Source organism: Salmo trutta, chromosome 1 (assembly GCF_901001165.1).
Source record: "Salmo trutta chromosome 1, fSalTru1.1, whole genome shotgun sequence".
NCBI classification, from domain to species: Eukaryota; Metazoa; Chordata; class Actinopteri; order Salmoniformes; family Salmonidae; genus Salmo; species Salmo trutta.
This window is the reverse complement of record NC_042957.1, coordinates 21,282,972-21,308,228: the sequence shown is the minus strand read 5'-3', so window position 1 is coordinate 21,308,228 and position 25,257 is coordinate 21,282,972. Positions and strand designations below refer to the sequence as shown.

General features: G+C 45.9%; 1 protein-coding gene across 1 annotated transcript in view; it reads right to left on the bottom strand.

Moving 5' to 3' along the window:
• Window positions 1–25,257, bottom strand: part of akap12b (A kinase (PRKA) anchor protein 12b) — a 62,565-nt gene that overhangs the window by 33,423 nt on the left and 3,885 nt on the right. The window contains exon 2 of the mRNA XM_029743241.1: window positions 2,822–2,927. Within this exon, the coding sequence (XP_029599101.1) occupies window positions 2,822–2,927 (106 nt within the window). The remainder of the gene's footprint in view (window positions 1–2,821; window positions 2,928–25,257) is intronic.

Below are 25,257 nucleotides of genomic sequence, written 5' to 3'. Positions count from 1 at the left end.
GTTAAAATAATGTCTGTGAGTATAACAGGACTGATATGGCAGGCGAAAACCTGAGGTAAATCCATCCAGGAAGTGCTATTATTTTGAAATGGCTGTTTTTCCATTGAAAGCCTATCCACCATACAAAGACTTATGACCCAGTTCACAATCCCTATGGCTTCCACTACATGTGGCCATTCTTTAGGCATTGTTTCAGGCTTTTACTCTGAAAAATGAGGGAGAAACACCACTTTCAATGAGAGGACAGTGGAAATTTCCAAACATGAGTCTTGCGCATGACCGGGAGCGTGCCTTTCTTGTTTTTCCTTTTCTATTGACGAAGCTATTGTCTGGTTGAAATATGATCGATTATTTATGACAAAAACAACCTGAGGATTGATTATAAACATCATTTGACATGTTTCTACGAACTTTTATGGTACTTTTTAGATTTTTCGTCTGTCTGTTGTGACCGCGCTTTGTTCCAATGATTACTGAACAAAACGCGCCAACAAAACTGAGGTTTTTGAATATAAAGAGGGACTTTATCGAACAAAACAAACATTTATTGTCTAACATGGAGTCTTGGGAGTGCAACCATATAAAGATCATCAAAGGTAAGTGATACATTTTATCGCTATTTCTGACTTTTGTTACTCCTTTACTTGGCTGGTTACTGTTTGTAATGATTTGTCTGCTGGGCGTTGTTCTCAGATAATCGCATGGTTTGCTTTCAGTGTAAAGTGTTTTTGAAATCTGACACCGTGGTTGGATTAACAAGAAGTTAATCTTTAAACCGATGTATAACACTTCTATGTTTTATGAATTTTTATAATGAGTATTTCTGTTTTTGAATTTGGCACTCTGCAATTTCACTGGAGGTTGGCCAGGTGGGACGGTAGCGTCCCACACCCCCTAGAGAGGTTAAGAAAACAGTGCATGCATAGTGGTGGGCTATGCAAAGTAATGCTGCCAAGTGATATGCCTGGCAAAGTTTAGAACTGCCATGATGATGGTAACAGCCTGTAACGGGCGCTGCCTAGCAACCATCAAGAGCTTAAGAGCGTAGTGTGTGCTAATGCCGCCTCAGCATTATGGCTATGTTTCATACTAAACCGTGGGCAGAACTTTACCACATTCATGACTACCTCAGTTAGTGGAAATAAAAGTACAGGCTTTGTTATAAGCAATACCTTTCAGATATAAGAAAAGGCGGCAAAAAGTTGGAGCCATGGTCAAATTGGCAGCAAAACGTCTTGGTATGTAAGGGGTATATCACTACATACAGGAGGTGTGTGGGCCTGAAGGGCCACAGGCTGTATAATTTTGGCCAGATATTTTAAAGCAGGGGTGTCAAGCTCATTTTGCCCCAGGGGATTTGTTCGGTCTTCAACGAGGTCCGGAGGGACGTATGATGTTTTTGTCTAATTCCTAGCAGTCAATTCTAGATTTTTTCCCTGACCAGCTCCGGCCCACAGGCCGTATGTTTGACACTCTTGTTATATGTTTAAGAGGATTCCTTCAATCTTCATCATGGTTGAAGACACATTTGATATATCCTTATTACTTATGAGAAACCTATCAAAGTAACTTCAGAAGATGTATATTTTCCATCGTGAATGTTTTCACCTCAACCCTCATTTCCACAGGACTATCTACAGAATTAAATTCGATTTCAGTACATTCATATAGAATAGGGCTCATCTCACCAAATCATTCTCTACGTACATACCATATCTCTCTGTTCTGAGGGGTATTCGGTTACTCTATAAACGTACAGAATCGCTTCATTAAATAGGTTATTAAACAGGCTTTTGACGGTGTGGTATGTGACATATCTGTCTGTTTAAACTAGTATAGAGTTACTCCTTCCCCTGCTGAACGGAGGTATTAAACGGTGCGGGTCCCTTTGTGCCGAGCCAGGTCACGGCCTGCTAAATATTTAGGTAGGGAAGACGTGCTCCTGCAGCCCTCCCAGATAGAGGGAGACCACGTAGGAACCTTAAAGTAAATAAACAAACACACACAGAGGGAGATGGCGAACCAGAGCAGGACGGCGGAGAGTTTAGGCGTGTTTCCATGACAACGCTGGGAAAATTAATCTGATATCGTAGGAAAAACATGGCCCCCAACCCAATGATGTTGGGTCAGTTACTGATTATCTAGATTTTTTTATTTATTATGCATTCCGCACTCCTGTATGTCTCCTCCCTATCTTCCAGATGCCGACCACAGAAACTCAGCTTTACGAGCGAGGAATTCTACCTGACTTTAGTTTTAAGACCCCACAGACAAATTACTGTTAGGCTACTTTAAGTGGATAGGCATGTCTGCACACAGTCTTACACTGGATTACCTAGAACAACTCCTCCGAGCCTCCATGCAGTCCAGATGTGTGTTGTGTATGTTGGATATGTGAGTGTGTGAGCAACCTGTTACAATAGGAGACGGCGTAGGTGTCCCTTCAGTGTTGACAGAGAGATTAGTGAAGAATCAAGAGGCTCTCAGGAGGACATAGCTGTAGGGCCAGAGGCTGAACATGGGTGGCAGGGTGTTTTTGTGTCAGTCAGGGGCCATACCACACATTCTCTCTCTCCCTCCCTCCCTCCCTCGCACGCACGCACGCACGCACACACACACACACACACACACACACACACACACACACACACACACACACACACACACACACACACACACACACACACACACACACACACACACACACACACCCACCCATCTGTACATCGAAAGCACACAGACACTCCATACATAAACACTAGTTCACAGACAAAAACACAATCACATAGATAGATAGTGAATATACAACTGTCTCTCTTACCTTCCTCTGTTAGGGTGTTGTCCTCTGAGTGGCCATGGAGCTCTGTCTGCTCATCTACCTTCCCAATCAAACTGGAGATTGAGATCTGTCCATTCGTCTGCTGGAGCTGATGAGGAGAGAGAGTGCATGAGAGAGAGAGAGAGAGAGAGAGCATGAGAGAGAGAGAGACAGAGAGACAGAGAGACAGAGAGAGAGAGAGATAGACAGACAGAGAGAGAGTGACAGACAGACAGACAGAGAGAGAGAAAGAAAGAGAGAGAGAGAGTGCATGAGAGAGAGAGCATGAGAGAGAGAGAGAGAGAGAGAGAGAGAGAGAGCGAGATAGACAGACAGAGAGAGAGTGACAGACAGACAAAGAGAGAGAGTGAAAGAAAGATAGAGAGAGAAAGAGAGAGAGAGAGGAAACATAGCACTGTTAGATAGCTCCAACAATAATACTCTATAGCAGAGATACTAATCAGTAACAAAACACAGTCTCCCACACTATTCAATCCATTCATTGTCATGTCAAGACAGCAGCCAAACCATAAAAAGGTTTCAAAATCAAAAACATTTATCATCATAATAATTTTCCCCCATTCAACTAACGGCACATCATGTCAAATTCATAACAGAGTAGCTACAGTACACGCCTTCCCACATCTGTTTCATGCTACCACGCTAACAAGATACACGAGCAGACAGACACACTATCTCTTTCTGCCCTCATTACGGCATCAGAGTCCCAACAGATCTTTGGCAGTGGGCTGGGGCTGGGGCTGGTGCTGGGGATGGTGCTAGGGTTGGGGCTGGGGCTGGGGATGGTGCTAGGGTTGGGGCTGGGGATGGTGCTAGGATTGGGGCTGGGGATGGTGCTAGGGTTGGGGCTGGGGCTGGGGATGGTGCTAGGGCTGGGGATGGTGCTAGGGTTGGGGCTGGGGATGTTGCTAGGGTTGGGGCTGGGGATGGTGCTAGGGTTGGGGCTGGGGATGGTGCTAGGGTTGGGGCTGGGGATGGTGCTAGGGTTGGGGCTGGGGATGGTGCTAGGGCTGGGGATGGGGATGGTGCTAGGGTTGGGGCTGGGGCTGGGGATGGTGCTAGGGTTGGGGCTGGGGCTGGTGCTAGGGCTGGGGTTGGGGATGGTGCTAGGGCTGGGGCTGGGGATGGTGCTAGGGTTGGGGCTGGGGATGGTGCTAGGGCTGGGGTTGGGGATGGTGCTAGGGTTGGGTCTGGGGATACTTTAATACAGTCTCTCCCTATGGAGACCTTGATCTAACTAATGGAGCCCTGAGTCAGTGTCCCATTCCCAACGGCTGAGACTTCTCCAGGAAAACCCTGAAAGACGATCTGTTATAGAACTAGATAGAAAGGCTGAGAAAAGAGAAAGAGAGGGAGAGAGGGAGAGAGAGAGGAGAGGGAGAGAGGGAGAGAGAGGGATAGAGAGCGAGAGAGAGAGGGGGAGGGAGAGCGAGAGAGACAGGGAGAGGGAGAGAGGGAGAGAGAGAGAGAGAGAGAGAGAGAGAGAGGGAGAGCGAGAGAGAGGGAGAGCGAGAGAGAGGGCCATCACAAACAGCTCTTTCTTACAAGCTGATGTAAGTTGGCCACAACGATGAGAAGATGAGAAGGATAGAGAGAATTAAAAAAATAGAGAAAGGAAGAGCAAGAGGACGAGAAGGAGAATGAGATAAAGATAGGGAAATAGGGAGAGGGGAGGTGAGAGAGAACCAGAGAGAGAGAGAGAGAGAGAGAGAGAGAGAGAGAGAGAGAGAGAGAGAGAGAGCCAGAGAGAGAGAGAGAGAGAGAGAGAGAGAGAGAGAGAGAGAGAGAGAGAGAGAGAGAGAGAGAGAGAGATTGAGAAATGAGAAGGAGAATGAGACTGTGAAATAGGGCCAAGCAAACTGGCAGGTCAGTTTAATGTGGAGACTCATAGGAAACTATGAACATGAGGAAATATATCTCTGCTGAATGGGAGATGGAGGCGCTCCTGTAGTTTAACTCACAGCCTCTGAAGTCCTCAGAGGCCTGATGATCAGCTTTAAGTAGAGACCAGCAGGTGCCCCTTTGACCTCTAGTGACCCCGCCCCCTCTGGCCTACCTCATGATTGGCATTCCCAGCATTCCGTGCCCTCTTCACAAGACTCCGCAGGGGCAACCAGACCCACACCCCTCTCTCTTTGACCAGCCACACCCCTCTCTCTCTTTCCCAATCCACTCACCTCAACAATCCTTGCTCTCACCTCACCTCACCTCAACCCCTCCAGGTTCACTCCCCACACTCCCTATTCTTGTCCTCATGTTACCTCACCCCTGTAAAAATGCCACACATTTTGAGGGGTGTTAGAAACGCCATGGCTCCATTCCCAATGTTCTGAGATACATGGTCAGAGGCTAGACGTTTCCCTCCCTCACACGCTCTCCCAGGGGTCATTCTGAAGACATACAGTTCCTATCAGGATGGCTAGAGTGTTTAGGATGCCTGAGAGGGTTTAGGGGTTGTATAATAAGACTGTGCCTACTACAACAGAAACACACACACACACACAGCATGGGGTCCTGAGATGCCTTCCCTCTGACAGTAGATAAGAGGTCTGAGGTCAGGACTCTGGAGCCCTGTCTTACTCAACTTTCTCTCTCTCTGTAACTCACAGGTCTTCCAGGCTAGAAACTGTCAGACAGTCTCAGTCATCCAGATCTGTCTGATAAAAAGTTTCACACAGAAGACATTTCCTCATCAATTATGCATACACTGTTTTTGGAATCCTTCCACAAGCATTCCAATTGTGTGTATTGATGGGGATCAAATGTGCCAGAGCCAATTGTGCATCTGCTCCCCACTATAGAGGGTATGACAATATCCTGTACTGTACAGCGTCCTAGCCCTGCAACCTTCTGACTGAGTTTAGTGTGTGTGTGTGTGTGTGTGTGAGTTCCTTTGAGCATATGGTCGTTAGCCACAAGGTTAGCTAGCAGGAAGGTGTGAAATTAGGTCTGTGGGGGGGGGTTGCTTGACCAGCAGGCTTGTGTACCCCTTTACTCTGTACACACAAAGGCACAAGACACAAGTACTTACTAAAAGCTCCCATTTTGACTCTACTCTCTCCTAAAATCTCCTGTCCTCCCAAATCCACATCCCCTCTACATTTTACATTTGAATCATTTAGGAGACACTCTTATCCAGAGCAACTTACAGGGATTTAGGGTTAAGTGCCTTGCTCAAGGGCACATTGTCAGATTTTTCACCTAGTCGGCTCGGGATTCAAACCAGCGAAATTTTGGTTACTGGCCCAACGCTCTTCTAACTGCTAGTCTACCTGCCACCCTCTCTCTCTCTCTCTCTCTCTCTCTCCCCACTCCTCCCCTCCTCTCTTCATCTCCTGTCCCGTTGTTGCAGAGGCAGAGGCTCCAGGACAGACATGCTGCTGTCCCCTAAATGACTCTACAGAGCGCTAGCCTACAGACACCCCTCCACCCCATAGAGGGAGGGAGAGAGGGAGGGAGGGAGGGAGGGGGGAGGGGAGAGGGGGTGTGGGAGGGAGGGAGGGAGGGAGGGAGGGAGAGAGGGAGGGAGAAAGGGGGGGAGGGGAGAGGGGAGAGGGGGTGTGGGAAGGAGGGAGGGAGGGAGGGAGGGAGGGGAGAGGGTGTGTGGGAGGGAGGGAGGGAGGGAGGGAGAGAGGGAGGGAGAAAGGGGGGGAGGGGGTGTGGGAAGGAGGGAGGGAGGGAGGGAGGGAGGGGAGAGGGTGTGTGGGAGGGAGGGAGGGAGGGAGGGAGGGAGGGAGGGAGAGAGGGAGGGAGAAAGGGGGGGAGGGGAGAGGGGGTGTGGGAAGGAGGGAGGGAGGGGCTGTGGGTGATGCAGCTGTCTAATTACACCTCTAAAAAAACAAATATTACATTTTTTATAATCTTTATAAAAATATTAAAAACTCCCATTTTATAGACATAATATATTAATTCATATAAATACTGTACACATTTCGAACCACCCTTCTCTCTCCCTCCTCACTGCCTCCCTCTGTCTTCAAAGCAACTTCTGACCCCAGAAACCCCAATTACATGCTAACGTGAGTCCACAGGTAACCATACCTGAGGCATCTCCCTGCAGCTTTAGTCAATATGATGATGACATACAGTTAGACAGAGAAAGAGACCCTGACGAGACTACTCCAAGGCTCCCTCCGTCAAAAGGTTGTTATTATGACACACTCCCTTACCGGATCAGACAACACCTCCCACCTCCCTTCAAGATCTCCTACCCCTCCACCCAACATAGGCTTAGACAAGACATTTTATCATAAGAGGGGCTCTGATGATTCAACATCTAGATATTACATCCAACCCCAGGGGAGAATTAGTAACAGAGCACTACACAGAGGACATCACAAGAATAGCCTGCACCATAAACCACCATTCACCCCATCTGGCCAATACTGTTGTTTAATCAGAGATTTACAGACATGTCTTAAAGTGACGGTACTACAGGCCTTACAGCTGGAGAAGCAGGCCATAGAACAGTAGATAACCTGACAGCTGGTGAGCTTCTACAGTACAGAGCTAACCTTGTGCCCTCACTCATATAACTCAAACCGCTCAACAGACAAAGTGAGAGTTCAATGTCAATGTGCTGCAGTCAATTTCTGATTAAACACACCCATTTATACAAACATAAAAACTGTACGCACACACACACACACACACACACACACACACACACACACACACACACACACACACACACACACACACACACACAGATTAAATCAGACAGTGATGGGGTCTTTATTAGTTCATTTAGGACAGTTAACCCCGCGCCCTCTGACCTCATGGTGAGGATAGTCCCAGAGCAGAGGGAGGAGAGAAGAAGAGGAGAGACCAACAGGGTGTGGAGGAAAAATGGGAAAGGAACAAAGGAGGAGGAGAAGAGGAGATAGGAGGGGAGAGGAGAGGGAAAGAGGAGGAGATATGTGGGGAGAGGAGAGATTATGGGAAGGAGAGGAGAGGAGACAAGCAGACAGAAGGCGATGAAAGCGGCAAGGGACAAGTCCATCTCAATCAGAGTCCCCCAGAGGATCTGAATGTTTCCTTGTGTTAAGCAAGCAAAAACCTGAACACTGGAGTCCTGGCCTGTGAGTTGAGTTGCCCCACGTTTGTCATCTCTTAGTGGACATGTCTATCTGCCTCCACCCCTCCCTGCTCCATTAATGTCTCCTAACCTCCAGCACACATCTATTAAATCTGACCCCTACATTCATAACATACCTGGGATCAAAGACTAGCGGGACCCCTGGCCTAGTCTCTGCTCTCACGCTCTCTTTCTCTCACTTTCTCCTTCTCTCCAGCTCTGAGTGTGTGTGTCTGTGTGGGTGTTTGCCGTGCCACGCGTATGTGTGTGTGAGTGTATCTGTGTATTCACGTGCACATGAATGTGTGTATATGTGTTTTGTGTGTGTTCCTGCTGTTGTTTACCTGTTCGTCATGGTAACACTGTGTGTAGCGTGTGATCTACAGGCCCTCTGCTTATGGCAGCGTTACAATCTGGCACAGAGAGCATCAATAAAAAACCTAGATTATACTAGCATAGCTCAGTAACAGCAAACCTAACAGAAGCTAGATGATATAAACTCTGCGTCTTATTTAGTCCAATAAAGCTCTATAAAGTGCTGTAACTCAGTAAATTACATCTAACATAACTAGCTAACATGATTCTGTAATGTCACTATTCGGTGACTTTTTATCTGATGTTAAATTTATTAATGCAATTTTTTCTGCAGTATAACCAAGTGTACTTCTCGGAGTTCTCTGCAGGTCTCCCCAGTGTACATGATCTAGTTATGTCCTTTCACATAACTGGGCTTCCCATAGCCTGTGTTGTCTCTCAAACCTCTTCAAACAGTATCTTCAATTAGACATCTCAGTCTTATCATCATATCTGTTTCTGTACTCCAGCTGTAGTCAGACAACATTGGCCATATATGGAAAACAGAAAACATACACACTCGGGCAGTGGTCAACAAAATGACCTATTGGGAGTTAAGATGGAAAACTATGATAGAAAGAGAAGAGAAGGTGGATGGATGGATGGATGGATGGAGGGGCAGGGAATAATAATAAGAAAAAAACAAGAGGGAGAGAGAAATATAAGACAAGAGCAAAGTCTTTGACTGAAAAGATAAAGTGGAAAGAGATGAGAGTGAGAAGATAACTTACTGAGTTATCCAGTTTGCTCTCAGAAAGTCATTCACATCTTATATAAGACAAGGTCCTCATTCAGTCCATCATTATCCAACTCCTTTGCAGCCAATTTGATTATGTTGACTGAGCTCATTCAGACAGACAGAGAGATTCTTGCTTTGAGACAAATGGAACAAGTAACTCATTCTCCCACAAATATCACTTAATTCACCATTACAGAAAATCACTTATATCTCCTCAAACAAACCCTGAAATGTGTGAATGGTGGTCAGCCTCACATATCCTGCAGAGAGGGTAACATAAACCCCATAGAGGTATTGTATAGTCTATGTTGAGCATTGGGATGATTTGGGGTACAAGATAGCAGGGATGTGGAAGTTTACAGCAAGAAGTAGAAGTTAGAAGGTGATTTGAGTAACTTGACAATGAGCTTTAGTGTCCTGAGAAGATGTATTAAGAGCTTTGCTAAACATGACGAGAGGCGAAGGAAACCAGATGCCTCGTAAACAGTTGTATTTATATTTTTTTCTGTTAAATCATAATACTGCAGTACTGTGATACTTAGCAAAGTCACGTCCTAACATGAGCCATAGAAAACCACAGATACCAAGCCCCTGCCACGCTTCCCCCTACACAAATGGATGAATTAAACCACAGATACCAAGCCCCTGCCACGCTTCCCCCTACACAAATGGATGAATTAAACCACAGATACCAAGCCCCTGCCACGCTTCCCCCTACACAAATGGATGAATTAATCCACAGATACCAAGCCCCTGCCACACTTCCCCTACACAAACGGATGAATTAAACCACAGATACCAAGCCCCTGCCACGCTTCCCCCTACACAAACGGATGAATTAAACCACAGATACCAAGCCCCTGCCACGCTTCCCCTACACAAACGGATGAATTAAACCACAGATACCAAGCCCCTGCCACACTTCCCCTACACAAACGGATGAATTAAACCACAGATACCAAGCCCCTGCCACGCTTCCCCTACACAAACGGATTAATTAAACCACAGATACAAAGCCCCTGCCACGCTTCCCCCTACACAAATGGTTGAATTAAACCACAGATACAAAGCCCCTGCCACGCTTCCCCCTACACAAATGGTTGAATTAAACCACAGATACAAAGCCCCTGCCACGCTTCCCCTACACAAACGGATGAATTAAACCACAGATACCAAGCCCCTGCCACACTTCCCCTACACAAACGGATGAATTAAACCACAGATACCAAGCCCCTGCCACGCTTCCCCCTACACAAACGGATGAATTAAACCACAGATACCAAGCCCCTGCCACGCTTCCCCTACACAAACGGATGAATTAAACCACAGATACCAAGCCCCTGCCACACTTCCCCTACACAAACGGATGAATTAAACCACAGATACCAAGCCCCTGCCACGCTTCCCCTACACAAACGGATTAATTAAACCACAGATACAAAGCCCCTGCCACGCTTCCCCCTACACAAATGGATGAATTAAACCACAGATACCAAGCCCCTGCCACGCTCCCCTACACAAACGGATGAATTAAACCACAGATACCAAGCCCCTGCCACGCTTCCCCTACACAAACGGATGAATTAAACCACAGATACCAAGCCCCTGCCACGCTTCCCCCTACACAAATGGATGAATTAAACCACAGACACCAAGCCCCTGCCACGCTTCCCCCTACACAAATGGATGAATTAAACCACAGATACCAAGCCCCTGCCACGCTTCCCCTACACAAATGGATGAATTAAACCACAGATACCAAGCCCCTGCCACGCTTCCCCTACACAAATGGATGAATTAAACCACAGACACCAAGCCCCTGCCACGCTTCCCCCTACACAAACGGATGAATTAAATCACAGACACCAAGCCCCTGCCACGCTTCCCCTACACAAACGGATGAATTAAACCACAGATACCAAGCCCTGCCACACTTCCCCTACACAAATGGATGAATTAAACCACAGACACCAAGCCCCTGCCACGCTTCCCCTACACAAATGGATGAATTAAATCACAGACACCAAGCCCCTGCCACGCTTCCCCTACACAAATGGATGAATTAAACCACAGATACCAAGCCCCTGCCACGCTTCCCCTACACAAACGGATGAATTAAACCACAGATACCAAGCCCCTGCCACACTTCCCCTACACAAACGGATGAATAAAACCAGCAGGCCCAAGCTTGAAAGTATGTTAGGCCTGGTTGTTTGTTTGTGTGTTTGAGGGAGGAAGGGGAGGACGTTCTGTATGTGTTCTCTGTGTGTACACCTGTCTTTATCTGTATCTGGACAAGGCCAATAGGTCCCACCAGGTTCATGTTTAGACCAAAGCTACAAGCGGCCTGTCTTTGTGTCAATCAAACCCCCCCGACCTATGAACCCTGTCAGTCTATACCTCCACTGAACGGCTGCTACAGTGGAGCCCCCCCATGTTGATAGACACACAGGGACAAACAACAACAACCCGCCCCCCAGGACCCCCCAGGACCCACCAGGACACCCAGGACCCACCAGGACAGGATCACAGACAGGCCACACTGGCCAGCGCTTGACCCCAGTGACCTGACATAGAACTGCCCTGAAATAATAATAAACCTCCCCCTCTTTCCTCCATTCCTGGGTCTTCAGCCTCTCTGATTAGCATCTCCTGTCACGTGGATTGGTTGCGCTTTAAACACATATGTGAGAAAAGAGATTTGGGGGACTTTGTAAAGCCTACAGATACAACAAACATGGATGTGATTATCTGAGTCAGGCAGTAACACAAACCAGACCTCCACACGGTATCTCCCCATCTCAATGAATTACTATACCATTGTCATGTTGAAAAACATCTCGAAGATCTAGACAAAAAGTAGAATAACCCTTTTGTTAACCTCAGATCGTCTCTGAATATGAACACAAGCAGAGTGAAAGCCCTCATCATTGAGTCTTACAGTGTTCTGTGTAACACACTGTCCAATAAGGAGAAGTTTTTTGGGAAAACAATCTGTGATTGTTCCAGTGTTGCAGGGGCACACACCGTTCCTTCAGTGCTACAAACGCCAGGCCAGAGGCAACACTAGATAAAATAAAAGCAGAGAGAGAGACATGGCAGGTTCACCAGCCAGTCGCCAGTCCTCCCTGATTCAATTTCAATCCGTAAAAAGATACAATATCACAAACAAAATGTATTTCATGGTAGTTTCGTTTGTCGGATGGCCGGGTCGGGCGCTTGCTTCTCACATGCTGCTACTTTTCTTTCTTCTCGTCCTAACCGTTTCCTAACATCATTACTGGAGACATGACGGAAGTCAACAGTAAGAAAGCAGGGATCTTATTTCAGTCCATCTACGCCAAACACTCTTTTACCATTTATCAGTGTTTCTACCCTCAACGAAGTCACTGTTTCATCCAAGTAACAAGCTTGAATGTCCACACATGGGCCTTACGTTAACTACTAGGTAAAAATAAGGACACATAAAGCAGGGGTACTATTCTGTCTTGAGCCACTGTCACACAACAAAAAACCTGTCCACTCTGACCTCCCTCCCTCCCTCCCTCCAGGACCAGGATTGGTGGATACTACATTAGAACTTTAAAGGAGAAACCACACCTCCAATAGGTTGTTATTGTCTTATAAGACACTGATTATTTTAGACACAATGAGGCACCACTTATAATAATCCAGCATAATCCAACAGAGAAAACTGAAACTGGAACAAAACAGCAAAGCTACCAGCAGGCTTGGCAATGTTATTGGTAAACTGCCCTTTAAAGCAAATTACATTGTTTTCCCTAAAGCCATAATATCAGCCTGCACGGTAATCACTAGTGTAAACAACCGGTAATAACTAACTAGAGTACAGTAAACCAAGTGTCAGGTATTCCCATCCAAACAAACACAGTATCAACCCCCCAAACATGTGTACTGTACTTATTCTCACTGAATAGATTTATCGGCCCGAAATGTCAATTTCCATAATTTGACATACACTTTTCAATTCACATTGGCGACGGGAATGTCACGAGCCGAGAGAGGGATCGGTTGACGTTCTTGCTTCGCAGCTCAAAAGTACCGTAAATGTCACAGTAGCCACCAGCCACGAGGCTAAGCATTGCAAACTATTATCCAAGCTAGCTACAAGCAAGCAACTCTTCATGATATTACCATTTATACTGTAGGAGTGTTGATCTCAACGAGACAATTCTGTTTACAATGCCCTGCTCAGATGGGGGCAACTGTCAGGCAAGTGTTGTGCGCACCCTCTGGAGGTAGAGCTCGAAACGTCAACGTTTCACAAGTTTACACAACAGTATTGTCTCTCGAGAATCTCTCGAAATTACATTTTTGCTATTGGCAATGTGAAAACGGTCCTAGACAGACAAGCTATTCTATAAAACAAACTGTACGTGTATCCGTTCCCCTCGCTCAGCAAAAGCATAACCACGATCAAATCAAATCAAATGTTATTTGTCACATGTGCTGAACAGGTGTTCATGCGCTGAATGGGGGGGGGGGGGCAATGCAAATAGTCTGGGGTAACCATTTAAATAGATGTTCAGGATTAGCTGTTCAGGAGACTTATGGCTTGGGGGTAGAAGCTGTTTAGAAGCCTCTTGGACCTAGACTTGGCGCTGCAGTACCGCTTACCGTGCGGTAGCAGAGAGAACAGTCTATGACTAGGATGGCTGGAGTCTTTGACCATTTTTAGAGCCTTCCTCTGACACCACCTGGTATAGAGGTCCTGGATGGCTGGGAGCTTGGCCCCAGTGATGTACTGGGCCGTACACACTACCCTCTGTAGTGCCTTGTGGTCGGAGGCCAGTTGCCATACCAACTGCTTGTTGGTATGTTGTTCTCTAGGGTGGGAGTCTCCCCATCCCTCTGTACACTTCCAAGGCGGCATGATTTACACAGACACTCCCTTAGGGACAGATCCAATGACAGGTGGGCTGATAGATGAACAAGCTGTTTGATCAATACAGTAAATCCCAGAGACTTTACAGTGGAGGGAGGGAAGGAGGGAGAGGGACAAATCCGCCACGCCCCTACACACCACACAACAATATCATGGGAGGGTCCCGAGTTATGAATCATTGTTTGTCCCATAGAACCCCCCCCCCCCCGGCCACACACACCCTTACATCACACCAGAACAGTTAGAGCTGTATCCGAACCAATGGTGCTAAAAAATGCATGGGACAGGGAGAGAGAGGTAGCATGAAAAAAAGAGAGAGAGAAAGAGTTAGGGGAAGAGAGTGGGTGAGAGAAGTGAGAAGGGACGAGGGAGAGAGAGAGAAGAGGGAGTGAGAAAGGGTGAGAGGGGGCGATGAGTGCATGGTGGTGCGTGCAGTGATGGGGGCGTGGGGTTATTTTTGGAGAGGAGAGTCTCTGGGCCTCAGATGATGGGACGGACCGCCGCAGTGGAGAACACAAAGCGCCTGCGTCAGGGGGAGGGAGGAGGGGGAGAGAGAGGGAGAGAGACAAAGAGAGAGAAATAACCACCTCCCGACAAACAACCACTCCAGCACAACAACAACTCCCTCAGTATTGGCCTGTTCCATATCAACAAAACTGCACCGGAGAGTTTCAAACACTATACTGAAAGAACAAGAAAGGATGATGTCTGCAAAATGTAATACTGTCTCATTCACAAGTCAAATGCTTTTAATTTGATGGAATGTGTAGAGAACAGTGCAAAGTGCAGGAGAAAGAGCAAGGTAAAGCAAACAACAAACAAACAAACAAGATTAGTCAGTGCTCTCTCTCGTGATCCTGATCCATGCAAAACCAATTTCACAACATCACACCTAAACACAAGAAACATACTGTCAAATAAAGCAGCAATGAACGGGTTTCACAGAAAGGACAAAATATCATTTGGATAAAAAGGGTTCATGAGAATATGTTTTTTCTAAGTATTTTTTGCATTAGCATATGTGCTAACATGCATCTATAGGTACAGTGCATCCATATTTGAATGCAGCAACAATTTTTCTAAAAACCACGATAGACTGATGTAATGAGTCTAAATACAAAATCTGGAGTGAATCTGACTCATGGTTCATGGTGCTCATGGTGCACCTTGTGCTGGGGACAATAAAAGGCCACTCTAAAATGTGCAGTTTTGTCACACAACCCAAATTAATGTTAATTTCTCTACCATAAGCCACCCCCAACATTGTTTTAGAGAATTTGGCAGTACGTCCAACCGGGCCTCACAACCGCAGACCGCGAGGAACCACGCCAGCCCAGGACCTCTACATCAGGCTTCTTCACCTGTGGGATCGTCTGAGACCAGCCACCCAGACAGCTGATGAAGCTGTGGGTTTGCATAACCAACAGATGCATATCTGTATTCCCAGTCATATGAAATCCATAGATTAGGGCCTAATGAATTTATATAAATTGACTGATTTCCTTAGATTAACTGTAACTCAGTAAAATCTTTGAAATTGTTGCATGTTGCGTATATATTTCTATATTATTTCTATATTATATATTATTCCATATTCATCTCTTAGAAACACATACATTTGGTCAAACTTTGGTCTACAACCAAACTTTAAGCAATAACAGCTGAGGTAAAATGAAAACACAGCCTCTTGTCCAGCCATGACTTTAATACAGACATTAAATCGATTGTCCAGTAGTAGCAGACCTGCTGTGGTTGAGCATCCAATCAGAATGATTGATTAGTCCAGACAGGCCCTAGCACTCCACAGGGTGTCGTGAAAAGCCCAAACCCGCTGACCAGACCTGTGCCACTCAATAACGCATCACATCAAGGGAGAGAGAGAGAGAGAAAGAGAGAGAGAGAGAGGCGGGGGAAAGGATTGTAGATTAATATTTAAAGACAGATAAGGAGATAGAGAGGGAAAATGGGTGTGTTTTTAGGTTAGATTAGATGAGTTTATTAATCACATGCTCATTATCACAGACGTAATCACATGGTACAGTGAAATTCTTAAACTCCAAGCTCCAACAGTGCTGGTCAAAAAGAGAAGTGAATGAAACAATAAAATAATAATAATATATACATATTTACAACTGTAACAGTGATAAATGTCCATTGGGGGTGGGGGTAGGATAAATATATGTGGGGGGGTAGAACGGCCATAAGAGGAGCAGCAGGGGGGGTATGCTCTTGATGGTGCTCCTGTAAGCTTCCGGTCAGTGGTGGTGGAGTTACTGTACCAGGCCGACAGTATGCTCTCAATGGTGCTACTGTAGAACACTGTGAGGGCCCTCGGGGACAGGACGAATTTCTTCAGCCTCCTGAGGTTGAAGAGTTGCTCTTGTGCCTTCTTCACCACGGTGTCTGAGTGGTTTGACGATTTCAGCTCCTCTCTTCCTACTTATTAAATGGACTGGAACCATAGCGGAGTGGAGGGACACGGTTTCTCTCTGGGAAACTAGGGATGATGAGCATGTCTCCCTGGCCATGACTCCCCCCTCTTCATGGGGGCATGCTGCTGCTGTGTCATATTGTACATTTGATGTGTGTAATTTTATATTCTGCAGGGTTAATTTGAAAAAGAGACCTTGGTCTCAACATGACCCCCTGTCAAAATAAAGGTTAAATAAAGGTTTTAAATCTGTGTGCTCACTGGGTTACCGTGTATGCATGAGATATATGGCTGTAAATGGCTGTTTTACAACACAATATGTTAAACCCCAAAGCTAAAGTTAAGGTATAACATATCTAGTGGTATACTGTAGTCTAACTGAATAACAACAGCATGACTAATGGTATGGGACAGAGTATAGGCTACTGTAAATATACACAGCCATCAGTGTGGGAACATTGCATTAGTTAACAGTTCTCTGCTGCCAAGATAGAAAACCCCACACCCACCAGAATCCCTAGCTCTGCCTTTTCCCCTTTTCCAAGAATGAAAGAGGATAGCGATGTGTTTGTTTTCCAGAAGATTTGAATAGAAATTGTTCCAGCGTCCGGTGGGAAAACCAGCCCGGAGTGCCCATACAGAGGTGCACTTGTCTGCAAGGCCTACTTCAAAATGCCAGCCTTAAATGCTAGCGTACATTACATTATCATTAATCTACAAGACAATCTTTGGGCCTACTTCAAGTCAAAGCAGTTTATTGTAACTATGTCGTGTCGTGCCTCACCTTCTAATGCACTTTTAATCCCAGTAAAAAGGCAACAACAATACAACAATTTCAAATATACTGATCAATCTATCAATAATAACCACATGAATAACCAGCCAACTGGACTGGAGAATCCACAGATAAGCCTGTCCTGGTCTGTGTGTGAAATATAACAGGCCCGGATCAAAAGACAACCTATTAGATTAGAGAGCCACAGACCAGACGGCCCTCCATGTGATGTTTCCCTATAACTCAATATAGCTGACAGAAAAACACAGAAACACATTCATGCTGTCTCAATGATGGGACTGTCTCTAAAGAGGGGGCAAGCCTATTTCAGGAACACTTTAAAATGATAATAATCTAATCTATATCATTATATGAATTGATCTTTCCGATTGTAATGTTCTTAGTTTATTTCCCAGGAACTCATTATCATGTAACGGAATTGTAATCCCTGTCAGAGGTAGCGAGTGGTGAGAAACGGACAAAAGAATGAGAGCCTCCTTTCATTTTTTAAAACCCAAATACACAGGTCCATTCTTTTCAGAGCGGTGCTGGCGGTGGATCTGATAGGGCCAAGATGGAGGGATGGAGGGATGGAGGGAGGACAAACTCTAATTACACACAAGCTTCTTCCCATTGCGCCTCCATTAAGAGAGAGAGGGGGGGAGGAGAGTTTGTACAGAACAGTGAGTCCACATAAAAGACTAAAACAACACAGAGAAGACACTCTGGGAAGAGAACATTGTACTCTGAACAAAAACATAAACACATCTTGCAACAATTTAAAAGATTTTACTGAGTTACAGTCCATATAAGGAAATCAGTCAATTTAAATACATTCATTAGGCCCTAATCTATGGGTTTCACATGACTGGGAAAAACAGTTAATCATCTGTTGGTCAGAGATATTTCTAAAACAATTTGGGGCGTGGATCATAAAACCAGTAAGTATCGGGTGTGACCACCATTTGCCTCATGCAGCGCGACACATCTCCTTCGCATAGAGTTGATCAGGCTGTTAATTGTAGCACGTTGTCCCACTCCTCTTCAATGGCTGTGTGAAGTTGCTGGATATTGGCGGGAACTAGAACACGCTGTCGTACACGTCAATCCAGATTATCCCAAACATGTTCAAAGGGTGACATGTGTGGTGTGTATGGAGGCCATGGAAGAACTGGGATATTTTCAGCTTCCAGGAATTGTGTACAGATTCAGTTAAGAACAAATTCTTATTTACGATGGCGGCCTACCCTTGCGACATGGGGCTGTGTATTATCTTGCTGAAATATGAAGTGATGGCGGCGGATGAATGGCACGACAATGGGCCTCAGGATTTCGTCATGGCATTCAAACTGCCAACGATAAAATGCAATTGCGTTCATTATCCGTAGCTTATGCCTGCCCACACCATAACCCAACCGCCACCATAGGGCGCTCTGTTCACAATGTTGACATCAGCAAACCGCTCGCCCACACGACACCATACAGTTGAAATCAGGATTCATCCATGAAGAGCACATTTCTCTAGCATGCCAGTGGCCATTGAAGGTGAGCATTTGCCCACTCAAGTCGGTTACAATGCCACCCTGCAGTCAGGTCAAGATCCTGGTGAGGACGACAAGCATGCAGATGAGCTTCCCTGAGATGGTTTCTGACAATTTGTGCATCCATTTGGTTGGTTGCACAAACCCACAGTTTCAGCTATCCGGGTGGCTAGTCTCAGACGATCCCGCAGGTAAAGAAGCCTGATGTGGAGGTCCTGGGCTGGCGTAGTTGCACATGGTCTGCGGTTGTGAGGCCCGGTTGGACGTACTGCCAAATTCTCTAAAACGACGTTGGAGGTGGCTTATTGTAGAGAAATGAACATTAATTCACTGACAAAACTGCATATTTTAGAGTGGCCTTTTATTGTCCCCAGCACAAGATGCACCTTTGTCATGATCATGCTGTTTAATAAACTTCTTGATATGACACACCTGGATCTTGGCAAACGAGAAATACTCACTAACATGGATGTAAACACATTTTTGCACAACATTGTTGAGAAATAAGCTTTTCGTGCATATGGTACATTTGTGGGATCTTTTATTTAATCTCATGAAACAACACTTTACATGCTGCGTTTATATTTTTGCTCAAAATAGCTTTACTAGCTTACATAAAACGCGACATGTTCAATGATAACAATACTCTCAATCAGGGAGAAAATAAGCATATCAGATAAGATAAAGGGAATTCAAATTCAATTTCCCTTCCCAAACTGCATTATCCTTTCTTTAACGATTGGAACCCTCCCTTTCCCTAATTCTCCTTCCTGGTGTCACCCAAGGGACCAATCCCAATCGCACATCACCATTCTAGTGTCCATGGTGATAGTTCTCCACACCTCTAAGCATAATAATCACCGTACAATGATCTATGCATGATGTGGTTTGTAGGGATAACCATGAGTTATAGAAGGATTTACTGAAGATAAATAGCTAAGACAGAGATCTTTACAGAGACCTAAAGTATGTGAGGAGGGGAACAACTGATCGCTTTTGGATTTGCACGTGAGGAAGGTATCAGACTATCGCAAATGAACTGTATTCCTGTTGCACGTGCATTCTGTTTTGTGCATAGAAGCTACTTCTATCATGGTTTAACAGAATGATGTAATCAAGTGAGGCTCTTATAACATTCAATAGCAACCTCTCATCACGTCACCTTTCCTTTGTGACCAAAGATCTGACAGGACTGGCTAGGTTAATGCTATATGGTTGAAACCTATCCAGTCCTTCCACACAGTTGTCATGAAGAGAATGATTCGAGAAAAAGAGGGAGGCCTTGTGAGAGTATTGGGATGTAGCTGCAGACTCCTACTCAGTCAAAACTCTCCCATTAACCCAAAGCTGAAGATGAGATGGGAGTTCCCCCATTATAGACTCTTTCTTTACCTGAATCCATTTCACTCTCTACCCCTACTGTCATCAGGGGACCAGGAACAATCGCCTGATTCATGTCTTTATGTCACCCTGGCAGGTCCCTCTCTCACTCCACCTCTATGTCTCTCTCTCTCTCTACCTCTCTACTCTCCATCTCCCTCGCACTCTCTCCATCCCCCTTGCCTACCCAAAACGCTCCCCTTACTGGGGTCTCTCCATCCTGGCTGTTTTGGGCCGGTGCACACAGGGCCTCAACACTGTCCCCCTCAGCCCATCCTCAATGGCTCCTCTGTTTGGCCTCATGCCCCGCTCCCCTCCCACCCCTCACCCCCTCCCCTCAACTCCTTGCCTGCCTCGTCCATCAGTCCTAAACAGTATAATCAGTGTCATAACGGAGCCAGATCAGCCAGTGCTCATTATAAAGGAACGTATGGGCCTTTATGGCATCCGCTCATTACATTACATAAAATTATTATCCATGTTCCTAACAGCAGCTAGTGTGTTCCACTGAGAGCCAGTGAGTACCCTCTATTGGGAGCTACGTGTAGCTTGACACAGGCAAGTGGAAACAGTGTTAATATGAATGCATGTATGTCTTTATGGATGGATGGTGCTATGTAAGGAATGTTTATGCTACATACATTCCTTGATTGACACAGCTGGTTTGTGTGTGTCAGTAGCAAAACAATGTATGTAGGCTCCCACCCAACTAGAGCGAGAGAAAGGGAAGTGAATGAGGAAATGATAGTGGGAGAGTGAGCTGGAGAGAAAGAGAGAGAGAGAGAGGGGGAGAGAGAGAGAGAGAGAAAGAGAGAGAGAGAGAGAGAGAGAGAGAAAGAGTTTCAAGTTTCATGTTTTTAATGCCACGTGCACAATTACAGTGACATTCCTTGCAAACTCAAAACCCAACAATGCAATAATCCATAACAATGCTATACTAGAAAAAACACAAGAAATATGAAGAACGCAATAAGTAAGTAAGCATACTATGTACAGGGTCAGTTCCAATACCACATTAAAATGTGTAGGGATACTGGATGGCAGGGAGCTCGGCCTCTGTGATGTACCGGGCTGTCCGCATCACCCTCTGTAGCGCCATGCGTTCGAGGGTGGTGCTATTGCCATACCATACGGTCCCATGTGGCTCAGTTGGTAGAGCATGGTGTTTGCAACGCCAGGGTTGTGGGTTTGCTTCCCACAGGGGACCAGTACGGAAGAAAAAAATAATATTATGAAATGTATGCATTCACTACTGTAAGTTGCTCTGGATAAGAGTGTCTGCTAAATGACTAAAAGGTAAATACCAGGTAGTGATGCAGCCAGTCAAGATGCTCTCATTGGTACAGCTGTACAACTTTTGAGGATTTAAGGGCCCATGCCAAACTTTTTCAACCTCATGAGGGGGAAGAGGTGCTGTTGCGCCTTTTTCACGTGTTTGGACCATTTGAAGTCTTTAGTGATTTGGACACCAAGGAACTTGAAGCCCTCGATCTGCTCCACTGTGGATGGGGGCGTGTTCACCCCCCTGTTTCCTGTAGTCCACAATCAGGTTCTTGGTCTTACTGACATTGAGGGAGAGGTTGTTGCTCTGGCACCACACTGCCAGGTCACCGACCTCCTCCCAGTGGGCTGACCCATCGTTGCTGGTGATCAGGCCTACCACCGTAGTGTCATCAGCAAACTTGATGATGGTGTTGGAGTCATGCGCAGCCACGCAGTCGTGGGTGAACAGGGAGTACAGGAGGGGACTAAGCACACACCCCTGTGGGGCTCCTGTGTTGAGGGTCAGTGTGGCGGTGGTGATGTTGCCTACCCTCACCACCTGGGGTCAGCTCGTCAGGAAGTCCAGGATCCAGTTGCAGAGGGAGGTGTTCAGACCCAGAGTCCTAAGCTTCGTGTTGAGCTTGGAGGGGACAATGATGTTGAACGCTGAGCTGTAGTCAATAAACAGCATTCTCACATAGGTATCCCTCTTATCTAGATGGGTGAGGGCAGTGTGGAGAGCAATTGAGATTGCATCATCTATGGACCTGTTGGGGTGATATGCAAATTGGAGTGGGTCTAGGGTGTCTGGGATGATGGAGTTTATGTGTGGCATAACCAGCACACATAACAGGGCGGGTGTTGACTTGATTAAAGACCTTTCTGACGTCGGCCTTGGAGAGCGAGATCACCCACCCTCTGGGTTGGTGATGTACCTCACCCCCAGCGAGATGTTGTTGTTGTCAAAGCGTGCATAAAATGCATTGAGTTGGTCTGGTAGAGAGGCATCGTTGGGCAGATCACGGTTGGGCCTTCCTTTGTAATCCGTAATGGACTGTAGACCTTGCCACATGCAGCGGGTGTGGTAGCCTGTGTAATATGATTCCACCTTACTCCTAGATTGTCATTGGCTGGTTTGATGACTCTACGGAGGTCATAGCGGGCCTTCTTACACTTATTCCTGTTCTCGACCGTAGCCTCAGTTCTGTCTATGATAGCTCTGTGTGTGGTAGTCCTGTCCTTTAGTTTAGCGCCAACCTTGGTGTTAATCCAGGGCTTTTGATTGGGGAATAGCAAACCCTCACCGGGGGTACAACGTCGCCATTGCATTTTCTATATGAAGCTGGTGACAGAGGTGGTTAGCTCGTCAATGTTATCAGTGGAGTCTCGAAACATATTCCAATCAGCGTTAGCAAAGCAGTCATGTCGCATAATCTCTGATTCTGGTGACCCTTTCTCAAGGGAGCGAGTCACGTGTACTTCCCATTTGAGTTTCTGCTTGCAAACAGGAAGCAGGATACGGAATCATGATCTGATTTGCAGAATGGCGAACAAGTGAGGGCCTTGAATGCTTGCTTGTGGGTAGAATAACAGTGGTCTAGGACTTTATCGCTCCTAGTGGCGTTGGAGACGTGTTGACGGAAATTGGGCATCACGTGTCTCAGTGACACAGAATTAAAATCGCCAGCCACCAGAAAATAAGCCTCTGGGTGTAGGTTTTCTTGCTTGTTTATAGCCTTATACAGTTATTTAAGTGCCAGCGTGTTATTTTTCTTGTCCTGAGGTGGAATGTATACAACAGTCACGATAACAGCTGAAAACTCCCTCGGAAGGTAGATGGGTCGGGTATTCCAAGACGGGTGAACAGTGGGTCGACACTTCCACCATGCTGGTGGCACACCAGTTGGTGTTGATGTAGAGGCAAACTCCTCCCCCCTGGATTTCCCCGACTCCACTGTCCTGTCTGCCTGGTGAATGGAGAATCCATCGAGTTGGATAGCCATGGGGGGGATTTTGTCCGAGAGCCATGTTTAAGAAAAGCAAAGAATATCGCAGTTTCAAGAGTCAGGTTGGTAGCAAATCCGCAATCGGCGGTCATCCATTTTATTATCAAGATTGGCCTGTAGAATGGAGGGAAGAGGTGGCTGGTTTTCCCTTCGCATTAATCTCACCAGGATCCCCCTGCTTGCCTCTGCAGCCCGAAAATTGGGTTGGAATTACAGAGAGAGCCCAGAGCAGATGAGTCGAAGTTGATGCCGGAATTAGGGTAAGTAACTGCCAATCTGATGTTCAAAAGTTCTTGTTGGTTGTAAGAAATAATAGCGGATACATTTCATGAAAATAAATTAAAAATCAACAACAAAATAATTACAAAATAGCAAAGTTGGGTCGGAGCTTGCAAAACGATGGCCATCCAGTACGTTGCCAATTTTATAGAAGAGAACAAAAACTAAATGTCAAAGTTTGGGTGTCTGAGGGATCAAGTGTCCCATTGGTGTGTGTTCCTCCACCCATAAATACACCCATAGACACACAGACACAGACACACACACACACACAAACACACACACAGACAAGCAAGCATGCACGCATACTCACACTCTCTCACACAAAACAAACACAAATACGCACACATCCAAACACTCCACCCACATGATACACACTATCTCTCGACACACTGACACACGCCATGTTTTTGGTGGTTGGGAAGTGTTTGGGGGAGCACATACTCAGCACTGGACCACCCCTGACCTACTTCTGAGCACCGATGGTGGGGAAAGGGGGAAGCAAGGCGGAAGATAGGAGGAGAGAAGGTGGTGGAGGGAGAAGAGAGGCATTCCCTGGAACACTCTCCTACTGCCAATCTACCCCTCTAAACAACATCATCTCTCTAAACGATCTACATACCACCTCATCTCCCAAAACCATCTACATACCACCTCATCTCTCTAAACCATCTACATACCACCTCATCTCTCTAAACCATCTACATACCACCTCATCTCCCCAAACCATCTACATACCCCCTCATCTCCCAAAACCATCTACATACCACCTCATCTCCCAAAACCATCTACATACCACCTCATCTCCCAAAACCATCTACATACCACCTCATCTCCCAAAACCATCTACATACCACCTCATCTCCCAAAACCATCTACATACCACCTCATCTCTCTAAACCATCTACATACCACCTCATCTCCCCAAACCATCTACATACCACCTCATCTCTCTAAACCATCTACATACCACCTCATCTCCCAAAACCATCTACATACCACCTCATCTCTCTAAACCATCTACATACCACCTCATCTCTCTAAACCATCTACATACCATCTCATCTCTCTAAACCATCTACATACCACCTCATCTCTCTAAACCCTCTACATGCCACCTCATCTACCAAAACCATCTACATACCCCCTCATCTCTTTAAACCATCTACATACCACCTCATCTCTCTAAACCATCTACATACCACCTCATCTCTCTAAACCATCTACATACCACCTCATCTTCCAAAACCATCTACATACCACCTCATCTCTCTAAACCATCTACATACCACCTCATCTCTCTAAACCATCTACATACCACCTCATCTCTCTAAACCATCTACATACCACCTCATCTCCCAAAACCATCCATACTGGATGTCACTACCTGTGACAGAGCCATTGCCACTGGGTGATAATCCTACATAAGGATGTGGTAAGATGTTGTAAGTACAGTTGAAGTCAGAAGTTTACATACACCTTAGCCAAATACATTTAAACTCAGTTTTTCACAATTCCTGACATTTAATCCTAGTAAAAATGCCCTGTCTTAGGTCAGTTAGGATCACCACTTTATTTAAGAATGTGAAATGTCAGAATAACAGTAGAGAGAAAGATTTATTTCAGCTTTTATTTATTTCATCACATTCCTAGTGGGTCAGAAGTTT